Below are 20,461 nucleotides of genomic sequence, written 5' to 3'. Positions count from 1 at the left end.
AATTGAGTACGGAGGGTACAAGATGCCGCAAGGCTGGTGAGATGAACTAGCATAAGGGTCATTTGAAAGAGCAAAATGTCGCATATACAACTGTTGGGAAAATGCAGCAATTTTTGGTGACGAACCGGACCGGACCAAACAATTGAAGCTATAGAATTTTGGCAATTTTTTTTTTTCATTTTTGGGATGATGGGTTTTGGAGAGACCTTCCGTGCATCGTTTAAACGTTAATTATGAGTCCTCGTATATACCGGAATATTAAGCTATTCACTATCGTATAGAATACGGTCGTTTCATATACGATTAGTTGGTGTAAGATTTGCATGTTTATAAGGCTAATGGGAGCCACTATTTTCGATATCAATATTGTCGATATTTGCACTGCTGGTTTCATTATTGGTGACATCGGGTTCGTCCATGGTTGCATCGGAATCTGTATTGGATTTCGAGATATAATTATCTTTAGTAGCGTTATTCACAAAGCCTTGTAGAATAGATGTGATGTACGAGACTTGAGGCTGGCTACTGATTGTAGATGTATTGGAACCGGAACCCGAGGGGGATAAGTTACTAACGATCGAGTTGGTGAGCTTTCTGACTTTGGCAAACATCTCATGATCGCTTTCGCGGTCCAGATCATCACTATTTTTATTATTATCTCCGTCGTAATCTTCTTCTGTTGGGGTATTACTGGCATTTTCACCGATAAGAAAATTGCTCTGGAGGTTAGTCTGTATCAAACGCATGGGGTTCAAGCGGTTACTCGTTTGGTCGTCATCCTCCTCTTCTTGGTTGTCTTCTTCCTCTTCTTCTTCCTCTGGTTTGATCAACTTCTGTTGGTTGGTATTATAACTTTTGCAATATTTACATTTCAATCCAACAACATGGTATGGAACATTAGATTTACCTTTGCAGTCATTACAACTGATGATACATCTCCATAGGTTATATGGCAGTGGTAATGGCAGTTGTCGAATTTCCTGATCCAATATTCTAAATTGAGTTTCTACATTCACAACCGTCTTTTTGCATACAGGGCATTTGTATGAATGTTTACTAAGTTCATCGTAACATGCTTGATGTATCAGATGTCCACATTTCATGAATACGACCTTATTAACAGAAGTAAATAAATATTCATTGCAAATCGGACAATTACAATGCGTCGTATTCGTTAAACACTTGTGTCTTTCTCGCAAATCTATTGATAAGCATATGTTACACTCGTCACAATGATAGAAATCTTTTCCCAAACCCAATCCTAGCCGACAAATTCCACATTTGTCGCAGTGATAAATATCCTTAGTTGGATCATTGTCATATAGCTTACACTTAAGACAAAAGTAGTTCGCCAATTCAGCTTCACAAGAAATACAATAGTTGCTTTCGGGTATTTGCGGAGTATTACACTTCATACAAAGGATATGCTTAACGTCTTGTCTACTCAATTTATGTGATGTTATTTCGCTATCGTGGCAAAATCTGCATGGATACCATTTAAAGCAAGTAGGGCATTCAACTTTGCAGTTTCTTTGGTAATGGGTGCATCCCATTATTGTATTAAATGGTGCATCATAGTAGGATGGTTCTTGGTCTTTTTCTGTGAGTATCACTGCATCATCGTCGTCCTCTGATACTGTTTCAACCTCTGATTCAGTTCGTCCCTCTTGGGATGTAGATTGATGTTCATCGGTACGTTCGCTATCCTCCATTATAACCTCAGAGATACTCCTGCCTGGAGTCAGTGACCTGTCTTCGTTCAAAACTAATTGCTGTTTTTTAAGATTAGGTGATAAGGACATATTATTCTTAGCCAAGTTCTCATTGACGTATTTATAATAATTACCCATCATTAGTCTCGTAACTAATTTGTTCTTCAGCGTTTGACTTAAGTTATCCAATCCCTGGATTTTCTGAATCTTTCTTCTGAGAAGACTTTCTTGATAGAAATCGTCTAGTGACGATAAATCTGTCAAAGCTTTTACTTCGTCAATAGATAATCCTTCCACATTATCCAAGTCACTTCCTGTCGCCGTAGCACTGTCTTCATCAGAAAAGCACTTCGCTCCATGAAGATGTCGTTTTCTCCTCTGTTTGTAATTGCTACTATGACTGCCCTCATTGTCTGGCTTCACTATATCACTCACAAACGGCTGATGACGATTAACAATAGCATCAACACCGACAGGTTCTGTAGAATTCTGATTCAAGTGGTTCTCCAGCTCTCTTTCTCCATCTATATCATAATCATCTTCAAAATCACTTGTGTCCTCCGCCGGTAAAAATATTGTTTCATGGATAATATTAGTCAATGGTTGCAATCTGTCAATAGCAGTTGCCAAAGACAAGCCTAAGTCCAAATCATTCAAGAAATTATGCATCTGGATTCTGGTGGAAATCGCAGTCTTCATCGAATTAATCGTCGTTTGTTGCACTTCGGCCGGTGCTTCTATATCTGATGAATTACTCTTGTATGTGGATATGTACCTTGATATTTCATTGGAAAATTCTTGAACCTTGGGCAAATTCCGTAAATTCCTTATATCAAACGCTGGCAAGTTTGGAATGTTATTAATATACGATGACAACGATAAATTCAAGTTCAATGGCATACTCAAGTTAAGTCTACCAATCTGATCCAAGTCCTCGGTCAATGAATCTACATCCGATTCTGAATCCTGTCCTTCTGATTGCATATCATTTTTAATATTTCCATGCTTAGTTGACATGTTATGTTGCAACCTTTTCTATAGTGTATAATTAAAGTTCGTGAAAAGATCAACTATTATTACCATCTATCGGTAATATTATCAAATTATTTATCACTGATTTTGTGTCAAATACATTTATCATAACTTTTTTATAAGTCTGAATGCAACATTGAATAATAGTTGATATTAACTAGAAGTATAACATAAATAACATGGCAGACAAGATCATACCTAGCAGTATCAAGATACCTCCTGCTGAGGTGAAAGAGACGATAGATAAAACTGTTGGTTACGTATTAAAGAATGGCTCATCGTTCGAGGACAGATTAAAAAATAATGAAGGATCAAATGAAAAATTCACCTTCTTGAAGAAGAATGATGCTTACAACGATTACTATCAATGGAAATTGGGCAATGTTAATGATTCTCATGTGCAAGATGGAGATGTTAAAGTAGTTAATGCTGAGAATGAGACGGTGAAAGCACCTCTGGAACTTCATTTTATCTCCTCGAATCCTCCTATATCATCGTTAGACTTGGACATTATAAAGTTAACCGCTCTTTTTGTAGCTCGAAACGGTAGCAAGTATGTGGAACATTTAATTACGCACCAGACACAACAGTCGAATAAAGCTCAATTTGAGTTTCTTCACGAAAAGCATTCATTACATCTGATATTCCAAAAATATGTTAAACAGTACGAAATGGTCCTAAGTTTGTATACTGACTCTGACGATGAAAAATCACAGGAAATCATTAAAAGGCTTTCACACCCCGATGATATATTTGAATCTGCCTATCGCAGAGCACATTATAATAAGCAACATAAAGCTGAATTACAGAACGAGAAAAAGGTGGAGGAACAGAAAAAATTAGCATATACGTCTATTGATTGGCAGGACTTCGCCATTGTTGGGCAAATAGAATTTGATGCTGTGGACGAGGTTCGGGAGTTGGCGATTCCTTTAAGAAGAGAAGATTTGATTTATAGATCATTGGAATCGAAACAGAAGGAATTAGATTTAGCAAAAGCAAAAGCACAACCTAAATACGAGTCCCAAGATACCACACCAGAAAGAAGCGAAACTGAAGTGGCAAAGCATCCAAAGCCTAAGGGTATGAAGATCAGGGCTGCTGGAGAATCGAGATTGAAAAATAAGTCCAAGCCAAACAACTCAGCTGCAAGTGATATGGCAGGCCATATAAAATGTCCTATTACCGGAAAGTTTATACCAGAACTGCAATTCGATAATCACCTAAAAGTGCTATTGAGAGATCCTCGTTACAAAGAACAACAAGACAACTTTGTCCGTAAGAACTTCACATACTCATCAAATTTAACAACGGACGAGGTTTACGATAATATAAAACGGTTAGCAAGAAAAAGAGAGGGAACGCAAGATGGAGAAGAGCCCATTTCCAAGAAACCAAATCAAATTGGCCCGCATTAAAATCCAATAACTGTTATGTACTACTATGTTTATAGATATAATACAAATGCATACATTAGTCAGGATTTTATCTTTAGATAACCGATATATTTTATTAAGTACACAAAATAAACAAAAATTAGATGTAAACGTATAAAATCAAAAAGAAAATTAAATTACAATTATGTACTAATTTAAGCCTTTAAGGAAGAAGCTCTTCTCTTCTTGATTTCAGCTCTTTCAGCCTTACGTTCGTGTAAACGTTGAGCTAATAATTGAGCGTATTCAGCAGCAGCATCTCTTTGTTGTTGAGCGTTCTTGACCTTTTGAGCCTTTAATGCTCTCTTTCTTTGTAAAGTTTGTGGAGTAACTAAACGTTGAATCTTTGGGGCCTTGGTGTATTTCTTATCGCCCTTGACGACTTCACGTCTGACAACGAATTGTCTGACATCATCTTCCTTGGTTAAACCAAAGAACTTTCTAATGTTGTTAGCTCTCTTTGGACCTAATCTCTTTGGGGTGGTAGTGTCGGTTAAACCTTCAATGTCAGAGTCACCTTGCTTGACAACAGATAAAGCTAAGACAGCTAAATCTTGAGCAACGATACAACCTCTAACGGACTTTCTCTTACGTTCACCAGTTCTTCTTGGTCTGTAACAAGAGTGACCCTTGGCTAATAATAACTTAACTCTGGTTGGGTGCATGACACCTTGTTTCATTGGGAAACCTTGCTTGTCGTTACCACCAGTGATTCTGAAAATGTAACCTTTGAATTCATCACCGACGGTGTCACCTTCGACTTCTTGGCCCATACGCTTTTCGTAGAAAACACGTAATTTGTGTTCGTCTTCAATATCGATACACTTTTGAGTACCGTTGGCTGGATAAGAAATATTTAACTACTGTTGTTAGTATCTTGCTTCTGCATTCATCCAATCTTCCTAATTATTCTATAATACACTCCTGTCGATTCCACCCTTCATCGTTTTTCAATCTCGTTGTATCTAGTGGTCCCTGATCATCTCATTCAATGAAAATGCGCTGAAAAAAATTTTCCCTAAGTGCGTTTGGCCATATTGTCCCACTATTAATGTCCTGGCTAACGATATCCCAATCGCCATCATTGCCATCCACATATCATGTCTACTACTATTGGGATTGATATTTATTCTCCATTCAACACATAATCATATTTTTCACTCCAATACCGATTTTTCATTGTTCATGCCATAATTCCTTCTACTCGGTTTAATGTAATATATAAATGGGGACTGATTATTCTGATTACTTTCGACGGTGTATTATAGTATAATATGTGATGATATCATGTAACATACCTTCATCTTGTACTGGTCTACCTATGCCTTCTGAATTAAGAGCTAAAATCTCTGAAAAGTTTTATAAGTCAAAGAAATTGATGATTTTTTCACCTGGTTAGTACTCAGTCGCACAATACTGTATGGTGCCGGCAGAAATCATAGTTAACGTGAAAAATTCGAGTGCGAAATGAGCCAGAAAAGATGCGTGCGACGTTCATATTGTGACTGGTTTCTGATCATTTGGAATCTCGGGCTGGAACCCTAATAATGGCTGCAATGGGACTTGTACTGACAAGTTGGATGCAGATGACAGAGAGCGACATGACTGGCAGAGAGTGGCAGAGAGTGATAGGTTGTAGTTATCTTAAGAAGTATGATTCAAGATGTTAATTGAATCTGTAGAGAATTCTGAGGGAAAAAACCAATGCTTGTAGGTGGAAGAGATGAAGATAATATCGTAGCTTGTGGGATATTGGGAAGTACTTGGTCATCAGAGAGATGACCGGTCTGTGAGCTAATGGATGGTTGGACAGGGTTTCAGATACAAACTATAAACCACCCAAGACATCATATCTCGCGAAATCAAATACTCATACATTAGAAATTGTTATACTATTATACACTTGGTACTATACAATTAGCTAAGTTTCAATAGCTTTATAGATTTTTGCTGCCAGGTCACTTAGTCTTTTTGTCAGAGTTAGGGCCGTTGCTGGGGGTGTTACTGTAAGGGTTGGTTGTGGTGCTGGGGGTGCTGAACGGACCCATGAACTGAAGGGGAGACGTGAGGTTTTCCGTTTTCATCTGCCCCTGTGACAGGGCCTGGAACTGCGCTCGGGCATTCGGCTGGCCGCCGCTTGAAGGAATCATGTTCATGAAATACTGGGGCATCGATGTGTTTATGGGTGTCATCCCCGTGCCGGAGTTGGACCAATCCTGCGGCACATAGAAGTTAGAAGGCGACGGGAATAGTTCGTTGACGTAGCGCGAAGGTAGGCCTGATACAGGCGATTGTTCACCCCCCTGGTTGGGGTGGTACTGTGTGCCAGATAAGAGCAGTCGCTGCTTTACGTTAGGGTTATTGGTCGACGGCGCCAACAGGTTTTGGTTCTCGTTGTTAGGACCGCCGTGGCTATTCTGTTGATATTGATGCGAGTGTTGGCCCTGGTTCTGATGCAGCCCATATTGTGGATTGATCACCTGGTTAAGTATGGGGGTCGGTAGTATCGAATTATTCGGATATTGGATCGAGGGTGATGGCTGGGGAAGCGACCCAAAAAATGAAGTCATCCCACTCATCGGTAACGATGGTGCTGTGGCACTCGATGGCGATGAGGTTTGCGACTTGTTCTGTATCGGTAATGGTAAGGTGGTTATTGGTTTGTGGTTATCGGGCGATTTAAACGAGCTGAAGCTCGGATACTTATTGATGTTTGGTGCCATCGCATGGCTACCAGTGTTGTGGCCCTTGTTTGTATTAATACTGTTTGTCTTATTATTGGGGTCAATCGACAGGTTGTTCTGAAGGTTGGTGTCGATGGCTGTGATGGTCTTTGCGCTGTCGTTATTGTCGCTGTTCTTGGCGTCAATTGGAATCTGAACCCTCAAAACGGGTCTTTGGTTCACCGAAACGTTCGATGCGGTAGAGTTGTCTCGTGTATGCGACGTAGTTCCCTTGTGAATGGTTTCACGATCGTCGATATCGTCATTGCCTTGTGTATTGCCGGGCGTCTGTCTGTATGCCATGCCCGCTGTCGATCCCCCTGAGAGAGAAAGATGCGATGGCGGCGTGGGTCTACGCGAGCTGTATCGCCTCTCACTCTTCCCTCTCTTCCATTTGTCATCGCCATCGTCCTTCTTCTGGCGCTTGGGCTCAGGGGTCTCGCTGTCGTATTCAGACTCATTTTCGTCCTCAATCGACATCTCATCGTCAATTGGAAAATGTGCTTGGTTCAAATGTCTCTTCTTCTTGTAATTTCCGTAGTTTGCCGGCGATTTCGATTCATGGGGCTTGATTCCCTGGTACATATCGATCAATTCCTTCGTATCAACAGAGCTGAACTCATACACCTTGTTGTTGTTCCCCACGATGATCACCGCCAAATCCACCTGGCACAACACCGCCAATTCGTGGGCCTTCTTGAAAAGACCCGCTTTCCGCTTGACAAACGTTACCGTCCTATTTCTATCGTCCGTGAGCGGCTGAATCTCAATCTTTCTTCTACCCATCGTATATCAATGTTTATCTGTCAATCAAGTCTCGAATCCTAGTCGACGGTCTCTATTCTTATCCGTCTCAAGCTTAATCAATTGTTTGCGTCAATTCTTATAAAATTTCTCAAGAAATCAACCGGTTGTGTCGTTTTTTTCAATCGACTAATATCCGTCTGTATTACTTATTAATAACTCCAAAAAGCGTCACCTAAATATATTTTTTTTCTTATTAGCCCACTTAAAAGTAATCAATCTTTGACTTTTCACTAGATGATGTGAAGGATACTCCTATTTGATTATATAATACTATATTTAATAGAGTATTGACATAAACTGCTCAAGCTGCAATGGAAGAGCTATTTTTAGTATTTATTATGGATTTTTCCATCACCATTATTCAAGTGCGCGAGTATTTTGTACCGAAGGACGTGTGCATCGTAATGAGCATAGAAGTTATATGGTGCCAAGCAGCTGTTAGTGATATGAGAGAGTCGTACACGTGCCATAGATACGGATGAAGTATATATTTGTTAGTGTGGGTGGTTTCCAGGTGGTGGTGGAGAAGTAAGGTGGCTTTCTTGGGGAAACGCTTTACTGGCTCGTTTATTTGTACTAGCGAGATAATGCGAAGTAGAGATGAGGTGCAGCGGGGTGTGATTGAGATGACGATACATGGTCAATGTAGAATAGAAACAGATAGTAGAGGGTCGGGATGTAGTGTGTAAGATGGATGGTTTTATTGGTGAGTATAGTGATGGGCACAGACGAACGGATAAGCGGTGCATGCGATGCGAGCCGTGCGGGGCGGGGTGTCTACACATATACGTAAATGGCACCAGGTAGGGGAATAATAGACGTTTGGTGTATGGGGCTGTTTTGATTGTTTGGTTGCTTGATTGGTTGGTTGTTTTGGCTGTTTTGGTTGTCGTATTGCTGTATAGCCGTCGGTATCGGTATTGGCTATTGTACTAGTATGTTTAGGTCCAAAGATGCAGCGAAGGATGCAAAAGGTGCACAATTGCAAAATTATAAAGTATGGACATGAGTTTTAGCTTCGAGGCTTCAAGATAACCATTGTCATCTGACCTATATGTGTACTTTCAAAGGTTAGAAATAGGTCCAATGTTCATATTGTTCATGTTCCATATAGCTGATAACCACCTTTGTTCGAACTCCTTACTCATAGGAATCATACTACCGGAACCAAACATTCCGTACAATACATGACTTGGCATGACATAGTGTGATATAGCATGTATAACTGTATAGCTTATGGTTTATAGTCCGAGTTGATACTTATTTAACTATTTAGCACCGGCCAATTTCAACTTTATAAGATTTTTGCAATTCGACACAATTATATTCACTCTTTTCAGTAACTTTTTTTCACTACATTTATATCATATATCCATCCAACAACGATGTAATAACTATGCAACAACCGTCTGACAAACCTCCAACAACCATATACCTATCCAACCATCTCCTCCATAGCTGCAAATGGCCTAGTGTGGGGGACCAGAAATGGGTTGCATCACGTGTCCGAAAAAGATGGTCCTGGCGGATCGTCGCAGCGTCCATAATAACACGATACAAGCAAGTATTAGATCATCCCAGCGCTAATACGTATTAATTGGATAATTGATATATATGGTGGTAAGTGTATCTGGTCATCATTGAAGAATCACCGAAACTATCTATATATAGCAATAATGGCACGTAAACAAAATAAAAAGTCCCATTCGACGAACAATTCAGGCCCCGCTGAGAAAGCTCCTACATCAACGAATGCCAATGATTCGTCTGGACCACATATTGAAATGGAAAATTTCCCCGATAAACACCGTCGAACTAGTGTATTGATCACTGGCGGCACCGAGGCTCTTCCACACAATAAACTGGTCGATGACGCTATATCATCCATGGCCAAAATGTCAGCCAGTTTTACGGACGACAAGATATTGAGAAAGAGCCTGGTGGTGGAAGGAGGAGAAATTTCAGAGGAATTGAAGATTCTTGAAAAAGAGCCCGAACACGAGCCATCGGAAGTTGTGATTGGAAACGATGACGATGTGAAAGACGACGTGAAAGACGACGTGAAAGACGACGTGAAAGACGATGTGAAAGACGATGTGAAAGACGATTTGAAAGACGATGTAGAAGACGATACAATTGCACCTAATCAATTCGAGGAGGCTATTAAGAAGAATAAATTAGATCCTCAAGATCAAACGGCTGCTGGCGACAGCGGGCGTAGCCAACCAGATCTCTCACCTAGAACGACAACCGGGGTAGTTAAGCCATCGAGCTTTGAAACGAAAGATACAGACGGTCACGATTCTGCTGAAGTTGTCAGTGGATCAGCAACCCAAGACGATGATAACAGAAATATGGATCACGATCCGATCACGTTGGTTGGAGACAAACGTAAAAGCGAATTGCAGGAGTATATTCCCCAGACAGAAGCGGACAAAGAAGAAACGAAGGATTTCGATCCGGCTCAGGAAGACTTGACTTCGGCAGACAAAGCGGGAAAAGACCAGACACCAAAAGTGTCGGATGCATCAGAGGCAAAAATTGATAGTTTACCATGGGGACCTGAAACACTGACCGACGCTAAGTTACCATGGGAGACGGAAGATACGAATTCCGACAATAAAACTGCAGATCCAATTCCCTGGGAACAAGGGTCTTCTGATGAAGCTTCGAAAAATGATGATAATCTTCCATGGGAATCTAATAAAAATGATGCGCCCTCATCTCAAGCAGACAATGATAAGCTTCCATGGGAATCTGATATAAATGATGCTCCCTCATCTCAAGCTGGCGATGATAATCTTCCATGGGACTCTAATACAAATGATGCTCCCTCATCTCAAGCAGGCGATGGTAATCTTCCATGGGACTCTAATACAAATGATGCTCCCTCATCTCAAGCAGAAGATGATAAGCTTCCATGGGAATCTGATATAAACAATGACGTCCCCGCATCGCAAGAAGACCCTGAAAATAAGGAGTCGAATGATTCCACCAACGTAGATGACTTGTTTGGTGGCAGTCACAATATTGACTTCCTAAAGGAGATACAAAAGCAGGAAGAATCAAAGGACACAGACGAGGTTCTACTCGATTCATCAGAGAATACTCCATCAGCACAACCATCGTCTCAAGACCAGGATACTTCTCAGGATATGAGAAACTATTCCACTACACAAACCGACATTTCTCATTCTGAAGAAAATAAACTTGCATTGCAATCTAAAAATGTCCCTAAGGGAGAAAATGAAAAAACCACTGAAAACCTGGATATACATAGACCACAAGATACAGATCATTTTGATGATTTGTTCCAAAATGATGACCATGATTTCCTTCAAGAAGTAGGATCATCTGACAACAAAAGTGACCCATTCAAATTTCCTCCAGATAATAGTGCACCGGAAAATAAGGACAGTGATAAATTCGAGACTCAAAACAAATCTCTTGATTTTTTGGAGATGGATGATGACCTTCTAGATGACGAGTTCTTGGAAGATGATACCACAAGTCAAACTCAGACTTTAAAGTCAAAGTCAAATAAACAAACATATTTACCTTCGACAACGAATCCATCAACCACCCCAGTTGTACCAACACAGGAGAAACCTAAGGGGTCGGCCATGAACAAAAAAAAGAATGATGCCTACGATTTCCCAGATAGCTTGATAGCTCATAAATTTAAACCTGCTGCAAGATCTACGAATAAGTATGCACCTGGTTCTTCAAATCATAACTCCCCACCAGTTGCCAGTATGCCTCCTAAGTTACACTCTCCGTCCATGAATGCTGTAGGCAGTGTACCTGTCCCCAATGAAAAGCAAGCTACAATGTCTCAACCATTGTCGGCTGCTGTGTCAACCCAAGGACTACAAAAGAAATCATTTTTTGAGGATCTACCAATCCCAGTTCAGAAACAACCGGTTAAACCAGCAAGAGCCGCTTTACCCAGGTCGCAAATGAGTCAGAGCATTTCCCCTACAGTGAATCCTGCTCAACCACAATTACAAAAGCCTGTGGTTAATCCATATGCTAAACCAGCTATGAACACAGTTGTTTCTCCCCCAATGAATTATGCTCAGCCGCCAGGCATGCCCCAAGTTACAAACAATAGAGGGGGTTCACATTTACCAGCTGGCATGGTTGCACCACCTCCACCATCACAGATCACAGGTAATAATAATGTATTGCCTCATGCTCAACCACAACCATTCCCTAATATGCAAAATCAAAATTTAGGGCAGAATACAAATTCGTATGCTCCATCGCGTAAAATTTCTAACCCATCACCAAACCTCATTAATACAGCTTTACCTAAAGTCCAAGGAGCCCAAAGTGCTACTAGTCCTTACGTTCCAAACGCTGGGCCTTATGCGCCAAGCAGCCATAAGAGGACACTGTCCCGCGCAAGCTCTTTAATAGGAGCTAAGAGCAAAGAGGTGAACCCATACGCACCGGCATCTATCAATGTTCCCAACGCTCAGCAAGGTATATCGCATGGCATCATGATGCCGAACACGGCTAGTCCTACTGCCCCTCCTGCCGTTATGAACAATTCTATTCATGGAAGAAGGCGTGGAGTTTCTAATGTTAAATCAAATTTTTACCACAAAGAACAAACTGCGCCAAAGGTAGAAAACCCTAATGCTTTACTTCAACGTCAATTTCCAATATTTAATTGGAGTAGTTCTAAGAACATAGCTTATTTGATACCATCAGCAGTTACGAACACATACAATCGTACTTCGGAATCTGTAAATGTAACTGATATAAAGTATGTTTTGAAGGATAGCCATTATTTATCAACTTTTCCAGGTCCATTTAATAAGTTAAAAACCAAGAAGAAGGATGTGGAAAAATGGTTGGAATCATACAATGAATTTTTAATTCAAAACAATACAGGCATGAAGCAAGATGAAGTTCTTGTTTCTCAAATTTTATTAGCACTTGTTAGATTCAATGGTGACTGTAAATCTGATGATTTTACAAAGGCCGCATGTGCTGTTCTCAACCCAAGTGTAGATTATGCTAATGATAATACTCATATGGATATGAATCCAATATCTACCTTAGCCAATGCATATAGGTTAGATAACACAGGCATTAATATCATTTGGAGTTTATTACAAATAGGTAATACAGAAAAAGCCTTGGAATTCTGTTTATCGAAAGGAGACTGGGCTCTTGGATTAATGATAGCTCGCTTTGAGGGCCCTGAAAAGTTTGGAAAAGTTGCCTCGGATTATGCAAGGACAACTTTCCCGTTCCAGAAATCTCAAAGTAAGGTTCATCATTTAATGCCAATTATGTTAAAACTATTTGCTGGGAACTTCAAGAGTGCAATTGATGATATAACCAATGTACAAGCAGAGGGAGAATGGTTTATTCAAAACTGGAGAGAACTCGTGTCGTTGGTAGTTATCAACAAACCTCAACATGGGCATGAATTTTTATGTGAATTTAGTAAGCTTCTAGCATTATCAGGACAAATAATTGCTAGCCAAATTTGTCTTATTTTGGCGGGACTTCCTTTATCTAGTATTCCATCCCAAGCTAATGGTATCTTATTCTCAGTTATTGGTTTTGGAAGCCACTCGTTTGCATATTCAGAAACATATGAGTATGCAATGCAATTAAGTACAACTAATATTCCTCCAACAGGGTTCGCTCATTTACTTCCGCTTAAATTGAAGCATGCACAAGTGTTGGCTGATTACGGTTTGTTCACAGAGTCTCAAAAATACTGTGACGCAATAAGTAGTATTATCAAGGCCACTGGAAGATCGTCATTTTTCAATCCAGTTGCATTTCAAGAATTTCAAAATTTATTAATGAGGATTTCACAGTCCGGTGCAAGTGATCTGGGCTGGTTTGGAAGTAAAAAGTTGACTCTTGATAAAATGTGGGACCAACTTGATAAATTTATTGGAGGTGACGAATCTAAGGCAAAATCTGGTGAAAACGGTACATTCAGCAAGTTTAGTCCAGCAGTTTCAAGAGCGCCATCATCGCTAGATATCACGTCCTTGAATAATCACTACCCACAGACTCTGCCACAAGTTCGCCCTGATCACATAAGAGATCCTTTGGTAACTACCAATTCTGCTCCGGGAACTTCGTCTGAGAATTCGGTATTGAAGCTGAATGGCATGTCCCATAGTAGACCGCCACCATCACTTTACTCAAACAATAGTACAACATCTATACAAAAGTATGCTCCATCGTCTTCCCAGGTAACTCCGAAGCCAACTCTTACTCGAAATGATCAACTGTTTTCATCTCAGCAGCAAGTTGGAAATCCTGTTTATGAATCCTTGCAGCAATCACGAATGGCACCTAACAATTCGTCATCACAATATCTACCAATGAATCAGGGCCAGAGCGAAAACATAAAGGCTCCATCGAAATATTCAGCTAACCCACAGAAAGTTTACTCCAATAATAATGGCAGCTTGCCTTATATGAATCCGTCAGCACAATTTTCAAGCCTGTCAATAGCATCACACCAGTCGTTACATATGGGAATATCAGGCGTAAATGCGAATCCTTTGACTTCCGTAAAAAGACCATCTATTTCAAATTCTTTTTCTGAAAGTCATGTTAATTCAAATCCAATTTCTGGACATAAACATACGTCGTCGCTTCAAAGCGATATAAGTTTGGATTATCCATCTGAATTTAAGTCGATGCCAAAGCCAGCGAGTGATAATCCAATTGCGCCGGATACACACCTGAGTTTGAAGAGGGACACTGAAAATGTACCTGAAACTATTACTGAATCGAGGGAATCAGAGAAGTCTTCAGAACTTAGAGATAGTTCTAATTCATTAACAATGCCACTGGAAGAAGGTCACTCCACCGTCGAGGACCTGACTTTACCTCAGGCTCCACCGCCTAAAGGCCATTCTAAACCAAATATTGCATCTTCTAGCGTCGCACCTAAGAAAGCGAGGGCCAGGGCTAATCCATATGCACCAGGCGCCGTTGCATCTAGAAGTGGTGGAAACAATAAATATGGGCCACAATCAAGTGACAAATATACTTCAAAGAAAGAAAACACTAGCATGCTAGTTGACACACCTTCGGATATTTCTTATAATGATATCTTCAACTACGGCGGATACAAAGTTCCTAAAAAAACAGAGATTAATGATACTGAAACTCTTCATGATAGGAATGAAGTGAAAGAGGCCCCGAACCAAGAAAGTATTGATACCAAGGAAGAGGCTTCAAAAACTAACTCATATATTTATCCTGAACCACCTAAAGTTGCATCGACGTCACAGTCGAGGAATATTAACGTAGATGAAAGTTTTGATGGCGAAAATATAAACGATCATGACTTTGAAACGAGTAGTCTTCATACTCCTAACGCAAATGTTCCCGCTTCAAATTTAAACAATTCATTCAGAACGAATGAGAAAGAATCAATGTTCCATCCTTATCAAGAGGGCGAAAATAAATCTAGAAGAACCTCTAATTTTGGAGTCGATAGCAGCTTTGGAGATTTCCCAATACCTGGATCGCCAGACTTGACGACGAGGGCTAATTCTGTTATAGGTGGCCCTGGAGGATTATTTTCTTCTAGATTATCCCAATCGCAACAATCCGCATTATATCAACAATATGAGGTACAAGATGATACCGTCAAAGAGTATATACCTGTTGTTGATGAAGAAGAAGATGAAGATTCAGAAGATGAGTCACTGAAGAAAGAAAAGCGAAAGAAAGAAGAACAAGAACGCCAAGCGAGAATTGAAGCAGATAGAGCCAAACAAAGACAAGATGCAGTAGCTTCGCAGAGAAACCAAACCTGGTGGCCCGGTTTCTTAGCAAGGAAGAATGATGATAAACCAAAGGCTATTAGAGCTAAGTTAGGAGAAAAAAATAAATTTGTTTACGATGAAAAGTTGAAGAGGTGGATCGATAAAAGTATCCCACTCGAAGAACAATTAAAATCATCTGCCCCTCCACCACCACCAGCAGCTAAGAAAAAGCCAACTGAAGGTTCAAGTAGTAGTATAAGTAAGCCATCAAGTTCGAGTACACCACTTGGCCCTGCCAAACAAGATATGGCTCCACCAGCGTCAAATTCTCTGAATAGTGCACCACTGTTAGGGCCATCACAGTCAAGACCATCGCAATCAGGTCCACCACCACCTGCGGGTCCAAGTTTAGCAAATGCAGGATTAGATGATCTTTTATCACTTGGTGGAGGACCATCGTCTGGACGTAAGACTAAGAAGGGTCCTCGTCGTGGTTATGTTAACTTGTTAGATCAAAAGTAAACAGTATTTCTACGCAAAAATCAGCTATATCAATATCTTTATTCGTTTAAATATACACTTGTACTAAGTATGCGTATTAGGAAGGCCATGATTGAAGCGAATAAGTAAGTAGTATTCAGGCTTTACTACCGTATTTCTCAAAACCTTATCGGTTGGGGAATCTATAGTTAGCTGATACCCTAATTTATAGTACCATTGCAAGGCCATAGAGTTATCACTGAAAACAGTTAAGCTTGTCCCATCGTTATTGAAATTACGGTATTCAGGCTTTTTTGGAACTATCGTCTTTAAGTAATAAGAAAATTCATGCAACTTATCAATCAACTGAGAACCTATTTTCATCGAATGATACTCTCGAGCCACATGTATTTCATATAGATAGAGTACTTTGTACTGGTCACTGTAGGATAACATAAATGAAATAAACCCTATCAATTTGTTATTCGAATCAGTGTACCAAACATAAATCAATCCAGTTTCTTGCATTTCCTTGAGTTTATCGGACTTCCATCCCAATCCGTGGCGCTTTATATAGAATGATTTCAAGTTGGATTCTACCAACAGTAAGCATTCCACTAGGACATCCTTGGGCATCTTATGAATCGGACCATAATGTAATTGGCAATGTCCTTTGGTCAGAACAATTTGGATTTCGGTAGGGAATATTTCAGGAATGACTGAGGCTACGCTTTCCGAAATTTCTTTCATAAACACCTCATCATCCTCATCAAAGGATGATTCATCACTTACGTCTATCGGATCGTACAGCATGTTAATAGAAGTAGTTATTCAAGACTATAGTGAAAATCATCAAATAATTCGCATTGCACTACCTTGTTTTTATACGCGTAGCAAAACCGTTAAGTAGTAGATGATCTACAGAATGACGTATTTTAGAACTCATCGAAGAATTGTATACCTTAGCATACGATAGCAGTATACATGGATTCTTCACAGCATAATAGAGGAACCTCACGATCTCAATCAATGTCGTCGAGAAAGCCGTTTAGTTCGCCAATCAAACCGTCAGATGCGTCCGCAAGCTACGATATGGATATACTTGAAGACCTACATCAACATCAACAAAATCGTTCACATAGAGTACAGTATCCATTGTCTTCGCCCATCAAAAATTCCCAGGATCATGAACACCGCCGAAGTAGCCAATACCACCATCCAAATCAACATAGCAGAACCGCGATCATAAATAAGAGAAATAAGCATGACAGATTACGGGAAATTAGAGATAGACATAGACAGGACAAATTAGGCATGAATCGTGAAAAAATGGTTGACAGACAGGCGTACGAAGATTATAAGTTGGAATTAGAAAAAGAGGCCAACGAGCTTTACGAGGTTCTAGACATCGATGAATTAATCGACCAGGAAAACGAATTGGAATCGCACATAATAAAATGCCTGCCAAGAGATATATATGAGACCGAATTAGACGCATTTTTGAATGAAGAGCAACGTGAACTAGAACAAATGGTGGCTAACATTGATTTATCTGATAATAAGTATGCGAGTACATAATGCAAGTGTCTATTGTTCTTGAATCCGAGATTTAAAATTCGCATTTTATTGGCTGTCAATATTTGCTTGAAGTATAGGTACAGATACTATGCATCATTGCGCATTGTTTGGCAAATTTTGGAAGGAATAAAGCACTTCCTATTTGCTGTAGTGTATTACATAATTATAAGCCAGGCCGTTGATGTGAACGCATACAGATGTTATTATAGTTTAAAACCAAAAATAGTTGAACAAAGCAGGACAAATGTCTTGTCTCTGATTAGCTGATTCAATAATGACTATCCCCATACTGAAATCATTCTACAATCTGTTGGTTTTCCAGAACCTTGTGCTATACGAAATGATGATGGATTTATTGATTTGGGAGATAAAAGCTTTGCTGCTCATATTTCAAGACGCACATACTGTCTATAATTCGGGAGAAAATTTTTTAATTACTACATTGGTCTGCCTTATACATGAGCTACTGTTATCTGATTATTCTTTTTTATTTCTTCAGGAGTAAAGTTCTGCAAAACACGGAAATTTATGCATGGTTGGTTGAATTTGTCAATTTTGGCAATTGTTGACACCTTATTAATCAATCAGCAAGCACGTAAGGCATATATAAATTAATTACGTTGGGCACAATGAAAGGTATTTAAATAGATAGGTTCTCCTTGATTAAACCACTTATTTAAAGCTCGGTAAGAACTGAACAATAAAGATTAATGGTTTCCCTTAGTTCTTTTTTGGCTGGTACATGCTTCTTTGCAGGCGTATTAGCTGATGGTGAACTCGTATACCACAAGTCAGATATTGCTCTCTTAGTTTGTGAATCAGTAATTGAAAAGGTTGCTTTATTTTTCGAAGAAACAGATGCCGTTGGATTCTGTAATGTTGACAACCAACAGGCATTAGGTACCATGGCACACTGCTTGAAACAAATCCCCCAAAGAGAAGGCGTTAAAGCATTCCTCAAGTCTTGTGAGTCATATGGATTAACAGAAGAAGATCTTTACCTGGCTTATTCGAATGCGACCAAATATTTAACTAATGTCACTGCTGATCCTAACTTCAACTTGACAGAGCTATACTATAAGCCAGCTTTACTTTCGCAGAAGAGTATTGACGCTGGTTATCGCTCGGGTATTGGCCGTTTCTATAATTATAATTATGCTACTTGGTTTGGTGTTGCTTTAGTTGCATACTGGTTCGTTGTTATGTTTGTTGCAGGTATTTGCAATTATATCCATTTCCTTTTCCCAGGGGTTGTTAAAGGATTGAAGGGTTCATTTACGAATAGCTTTAGAAAATATATATCTTTGCCTGCATTAGGAAGAAAGGCTCATGCTGAACATGTGTCGTTTTTGAAAATCTTCCAATGGGTTGTTCCGACAAGATTAGAATCAATTTTGATTTTTATTTGGTATATCTTGGCCCTTGCTTTCAACGTATGTTTGTACAATCATGATGATCCAAATTTATACTGGCCAAAATCAGAATCAGCTGAAATTGGTCGTAAAATAGCTGACAGAACGGGAATCATGTCATTATTTTTGATTCCTACTTTAATTTTGTTTGCTGGTAGAAATAATTTCATGCAATGGATTTCAGGATGGTCATACTCAAGATTTATTGCAATTCACAGATGGGTTTCCCGTGTTACATTTCTTTTAGTTATGATTCATGCTGTTGGTATGACGTACAACGCTAAAGGTATCAATCCTTTAAAATACGACACCCGTAATGCTAAAGAATATGTTAGATGGGGATATGTTTCTCTTGTGGCAGCAAGTATTATGTGCTTCCATTCTTTGTTGGTTTTCAGAAAAAAGAACTACGAGTTATTTGTCTTTGCACATATTATTTTAGCTGTTCTCTTTATTATCGGAGGTTGGAGACATGTCGAGGAAGAAGGTTACCAACAGTTCTTTTATGCTGCGGTGGCCATATGGGTATTCGATAGAGTTGTAAGAATTGTACGTCTTGCCGCCTTTGGGGTTCAACTTGCTCATGTTGAATTAAAAGCCAATGAAACACTCAAAGTTACTGTACCTAGACCTGCTTTCTGGAAACCATTTCCAGGTTGTCATGCATTCATTCATTTTTTGAGACCAACCTGCTTCTGGCAATCACACCCTTTCACTATTGTCGATTCAGCTGTCGAAAATAATACCATCACTTTTTACTTGAAGGTTAAAGGTGGTGTCACACATGGCTTGTACCAATATTTGGCCAAGCAACCAGACCATAAGACACAAATGAAGGTTTTAGTTGAAGGGCCATATGGCCAAAGAATCCCTATTGATAAGTATGATACCGCTGCATTCCTTGTTAGTGCCAATGGTATCCCCGGTATGTACTATGAAGCTATGGATTTGGCCAGAAGATCCGTTGACAGACAAAGAGTCAGATTTTACTGGGTTATTCGTCATTACAAGTCTATCGATTGGTTCTACGAAGAATTGTTAAAGTTTGAAGGCACCATTGTTGAGCCAGTGATATACGTGACACAACCTGATGCCGGTTTGGCGGCACCAATAGGCCAAATAAGTGATTCAAGCGATTCCAACAAATCTATCGATGAAAAGAACGAAAAAGATGAAAACAACTTGAGTGATAACGAAGTCTCCAGCGACTATGTTCACGACTTGAAGACAAAATTATCTTTCGTCCAATTCAGGGAAGGAAGGCCTTCAATCAACCACTTAATCGAAGAAGAAATCAACGAGGCCAATGGTTCCATTGCATTTGTTTCATGTGCGCATGGTTCCATGTGTGACGATATTAGAAAGTCGGTAGCCGACAACCTTAGCACAACCACGCGGGTTGAGTTATTTGAACAAGTCCAAAACTGGTGATTGCATTAGCTGATTTTATAGACTACTCCCTATCAATTACATAAAGCATATATATATATATATAGTGAACACTCATTGAATAAA

General features: G+C 39.6%; 9 protein-coding genes across 9 annotated transcripts; 4 read left to right on the top strand and 5 right to left on the bottom strand. All coding sequences in view use genetic code 12, as the record gives it.

The window, feature by feature from the left end:
• Positions 1-335: 335 nt before the first annotated feature.
• Positions 336-2,729, bottom strand: DEHA2B02948g (DEHA2B02948p; the record flags this gene model as incomplete). Its single annotated transcript, XM_002770022.1, has 1 exon — positions 336-2,729. One exon carries the CDS (start codon positions 2,727-2,729, stop codon positions 336-338), a length of 2,394 nt encoding a protein of 797 aa, XP_002770068.1.
• Positions 2,730-2,923: 194 nt separating this feature from the next.
• On the top strand, positions 2,924-4,162 carry DEHA2B02926g (DEHA2B02926p; the record flags this gene model as incomplete). The annotated part of the gene is made up of 1 exon (XM_457092.1): positions 2,924-4,162. One exon carries the CDS (start codon positions 2,924-2,926, stop codon positions 4,160-4,162), a length of 1,239 nt encoding a protein of 412 aa, XP_457092.2.
• A 173-nt stretch (positions 4,163-4,335) lies between these two features.
• Positions 4,336-5,484, bottom strand: DEHA2B02904g (40S ribosomal protein S6; the record flags this gene model as incomplete). The annotated part of the gene is made up of 2 exons (XM_457091.1): positions 4,336-5,040; positions 5,479-5,484. The coding sequence occupies 2 exons, from the start codon at positions 5,482-5,484 to the stop codon at positions 4,336-4,338; spliced, it is 711 nt and encodes a 236-aa protein (XP_457091.1).
• Positions 5,485-6,138: 654 nt separating this feature from the next.
• On the bottom strand, positions 6,139-7,689 carry DEHA2B02882g (DEHA2B02882p; the record flags this gene model as incomplete). The annotated part of the gene is made up of 1 exon (XM_457090.1): positions 6,139-7,689. The coding sequence occupies one exon, from the start codon at positions 7,687-7,689 to the stop codon at positions 6,139-6,141; it is 1,551 nt and encodes a 516-aa protein (XP_457090.2).
• Positions 7,690-8,774: 1,085 nt separating this feature from the next.
• Positions 8,775-8,909, bottom strand: DEHA2B02860g (DEHA2B02860p; the record flags this gene model as incomplete). Its single annotated transcript, XM_457089.1, has 1 exon — positions 8,775-8,909. The coding sequence occupies one exon, from the start codon at positions 8,907-8,909 to the stop codon at positions 8,775-8,777; it is 135 nt and encodes a 44-aa protein (XP_457089.1).
• A 696-nt stretch (positions 8,910-9,605) lies between these two features.
• Positions 9,606-15,998, top strand: DEHA2B02838g (DEHA2B02838p; the record flags this gene model as incomplete). The annotated part of the gene is made up of 1 exon (XM_457088.2): positions 9,606-15,998. The coding sequence occupies one exon, from the start codon at positions 9,606-9,608 to the stop codon at positions 15,996-15,998; it is 6,393 nt and encodes a 2,130-aa protein (XP_457088.2).
• A 63-nt stretch (positions 15,999-16,061) lies between these two features.
• DEHA2B02816g (DEHA2B02816p) lies at positions 16,062-16,769 on the bottom strand (the record flags this gene model as incomplete). Its single annotated transcript, XM_002770021.1, has 1 exon — positions 16,062-16,769. The coding sequence occupies one exon, from the start codon at positions 16,767-16,769 to the stop codon at positions 16,062-16,064; it is 708 nt and encodes a 235-aa protein (XP_002770067.1).
• Positions 16,770-16,940: 171 nt separating this feature from the next.
• Positions 16,941-17,534, top strand: DEHA2B02794g (DEHA2B02794p; the record flags this gene model as incomplete). The annotated part of the gene is made up of 1 exon (XM_002770020.1): positions 16,941-17,534. The coding sequence occupies one exon, from the start codon at positions 16,941-16,943 to the stop codon at positions 17,532-17,534; it is 594 nt and encodes a 197-aa protein (XP_002770066.1).
• Positions 17,535-18,244: 710 nt separating this feature from the next.
• DEHA2B02772g (DEHA2B02772p) lies at positions 18,245-20,377 on the top strand (the record flags this gene model as incomplete). The annotated part of the gene is made up of 1 exon (XM_002770019.1): positions 18,245-20,377. One exon carries the CDS (start codon positions 18,245-18,247, stop codon positions 20,375-20,377), a length of 2,133 nt encoding a protein of 710 aa, XP_002770065.1.
• Positions 20,378-20,461: the final 84 nt, after the last annotated feature.

Source organism: Debaryomyces hansenii (assembly GCF_000006445.2).
Source record: "Debaryomyces hansenii CBS767 chromosome B complete sequence".
NCBI classification, from domain to species: domain Eukaryota; kingdom Fungi; phylum Ascomycota; class Pichiomycetes; order Serinales; family Debaryomycetaceae; genus Debaryomyces; species Debaryomyces hansenii.
This window is presented reverse-complemented; position numbering and strand designations above follow the sequence as displayed.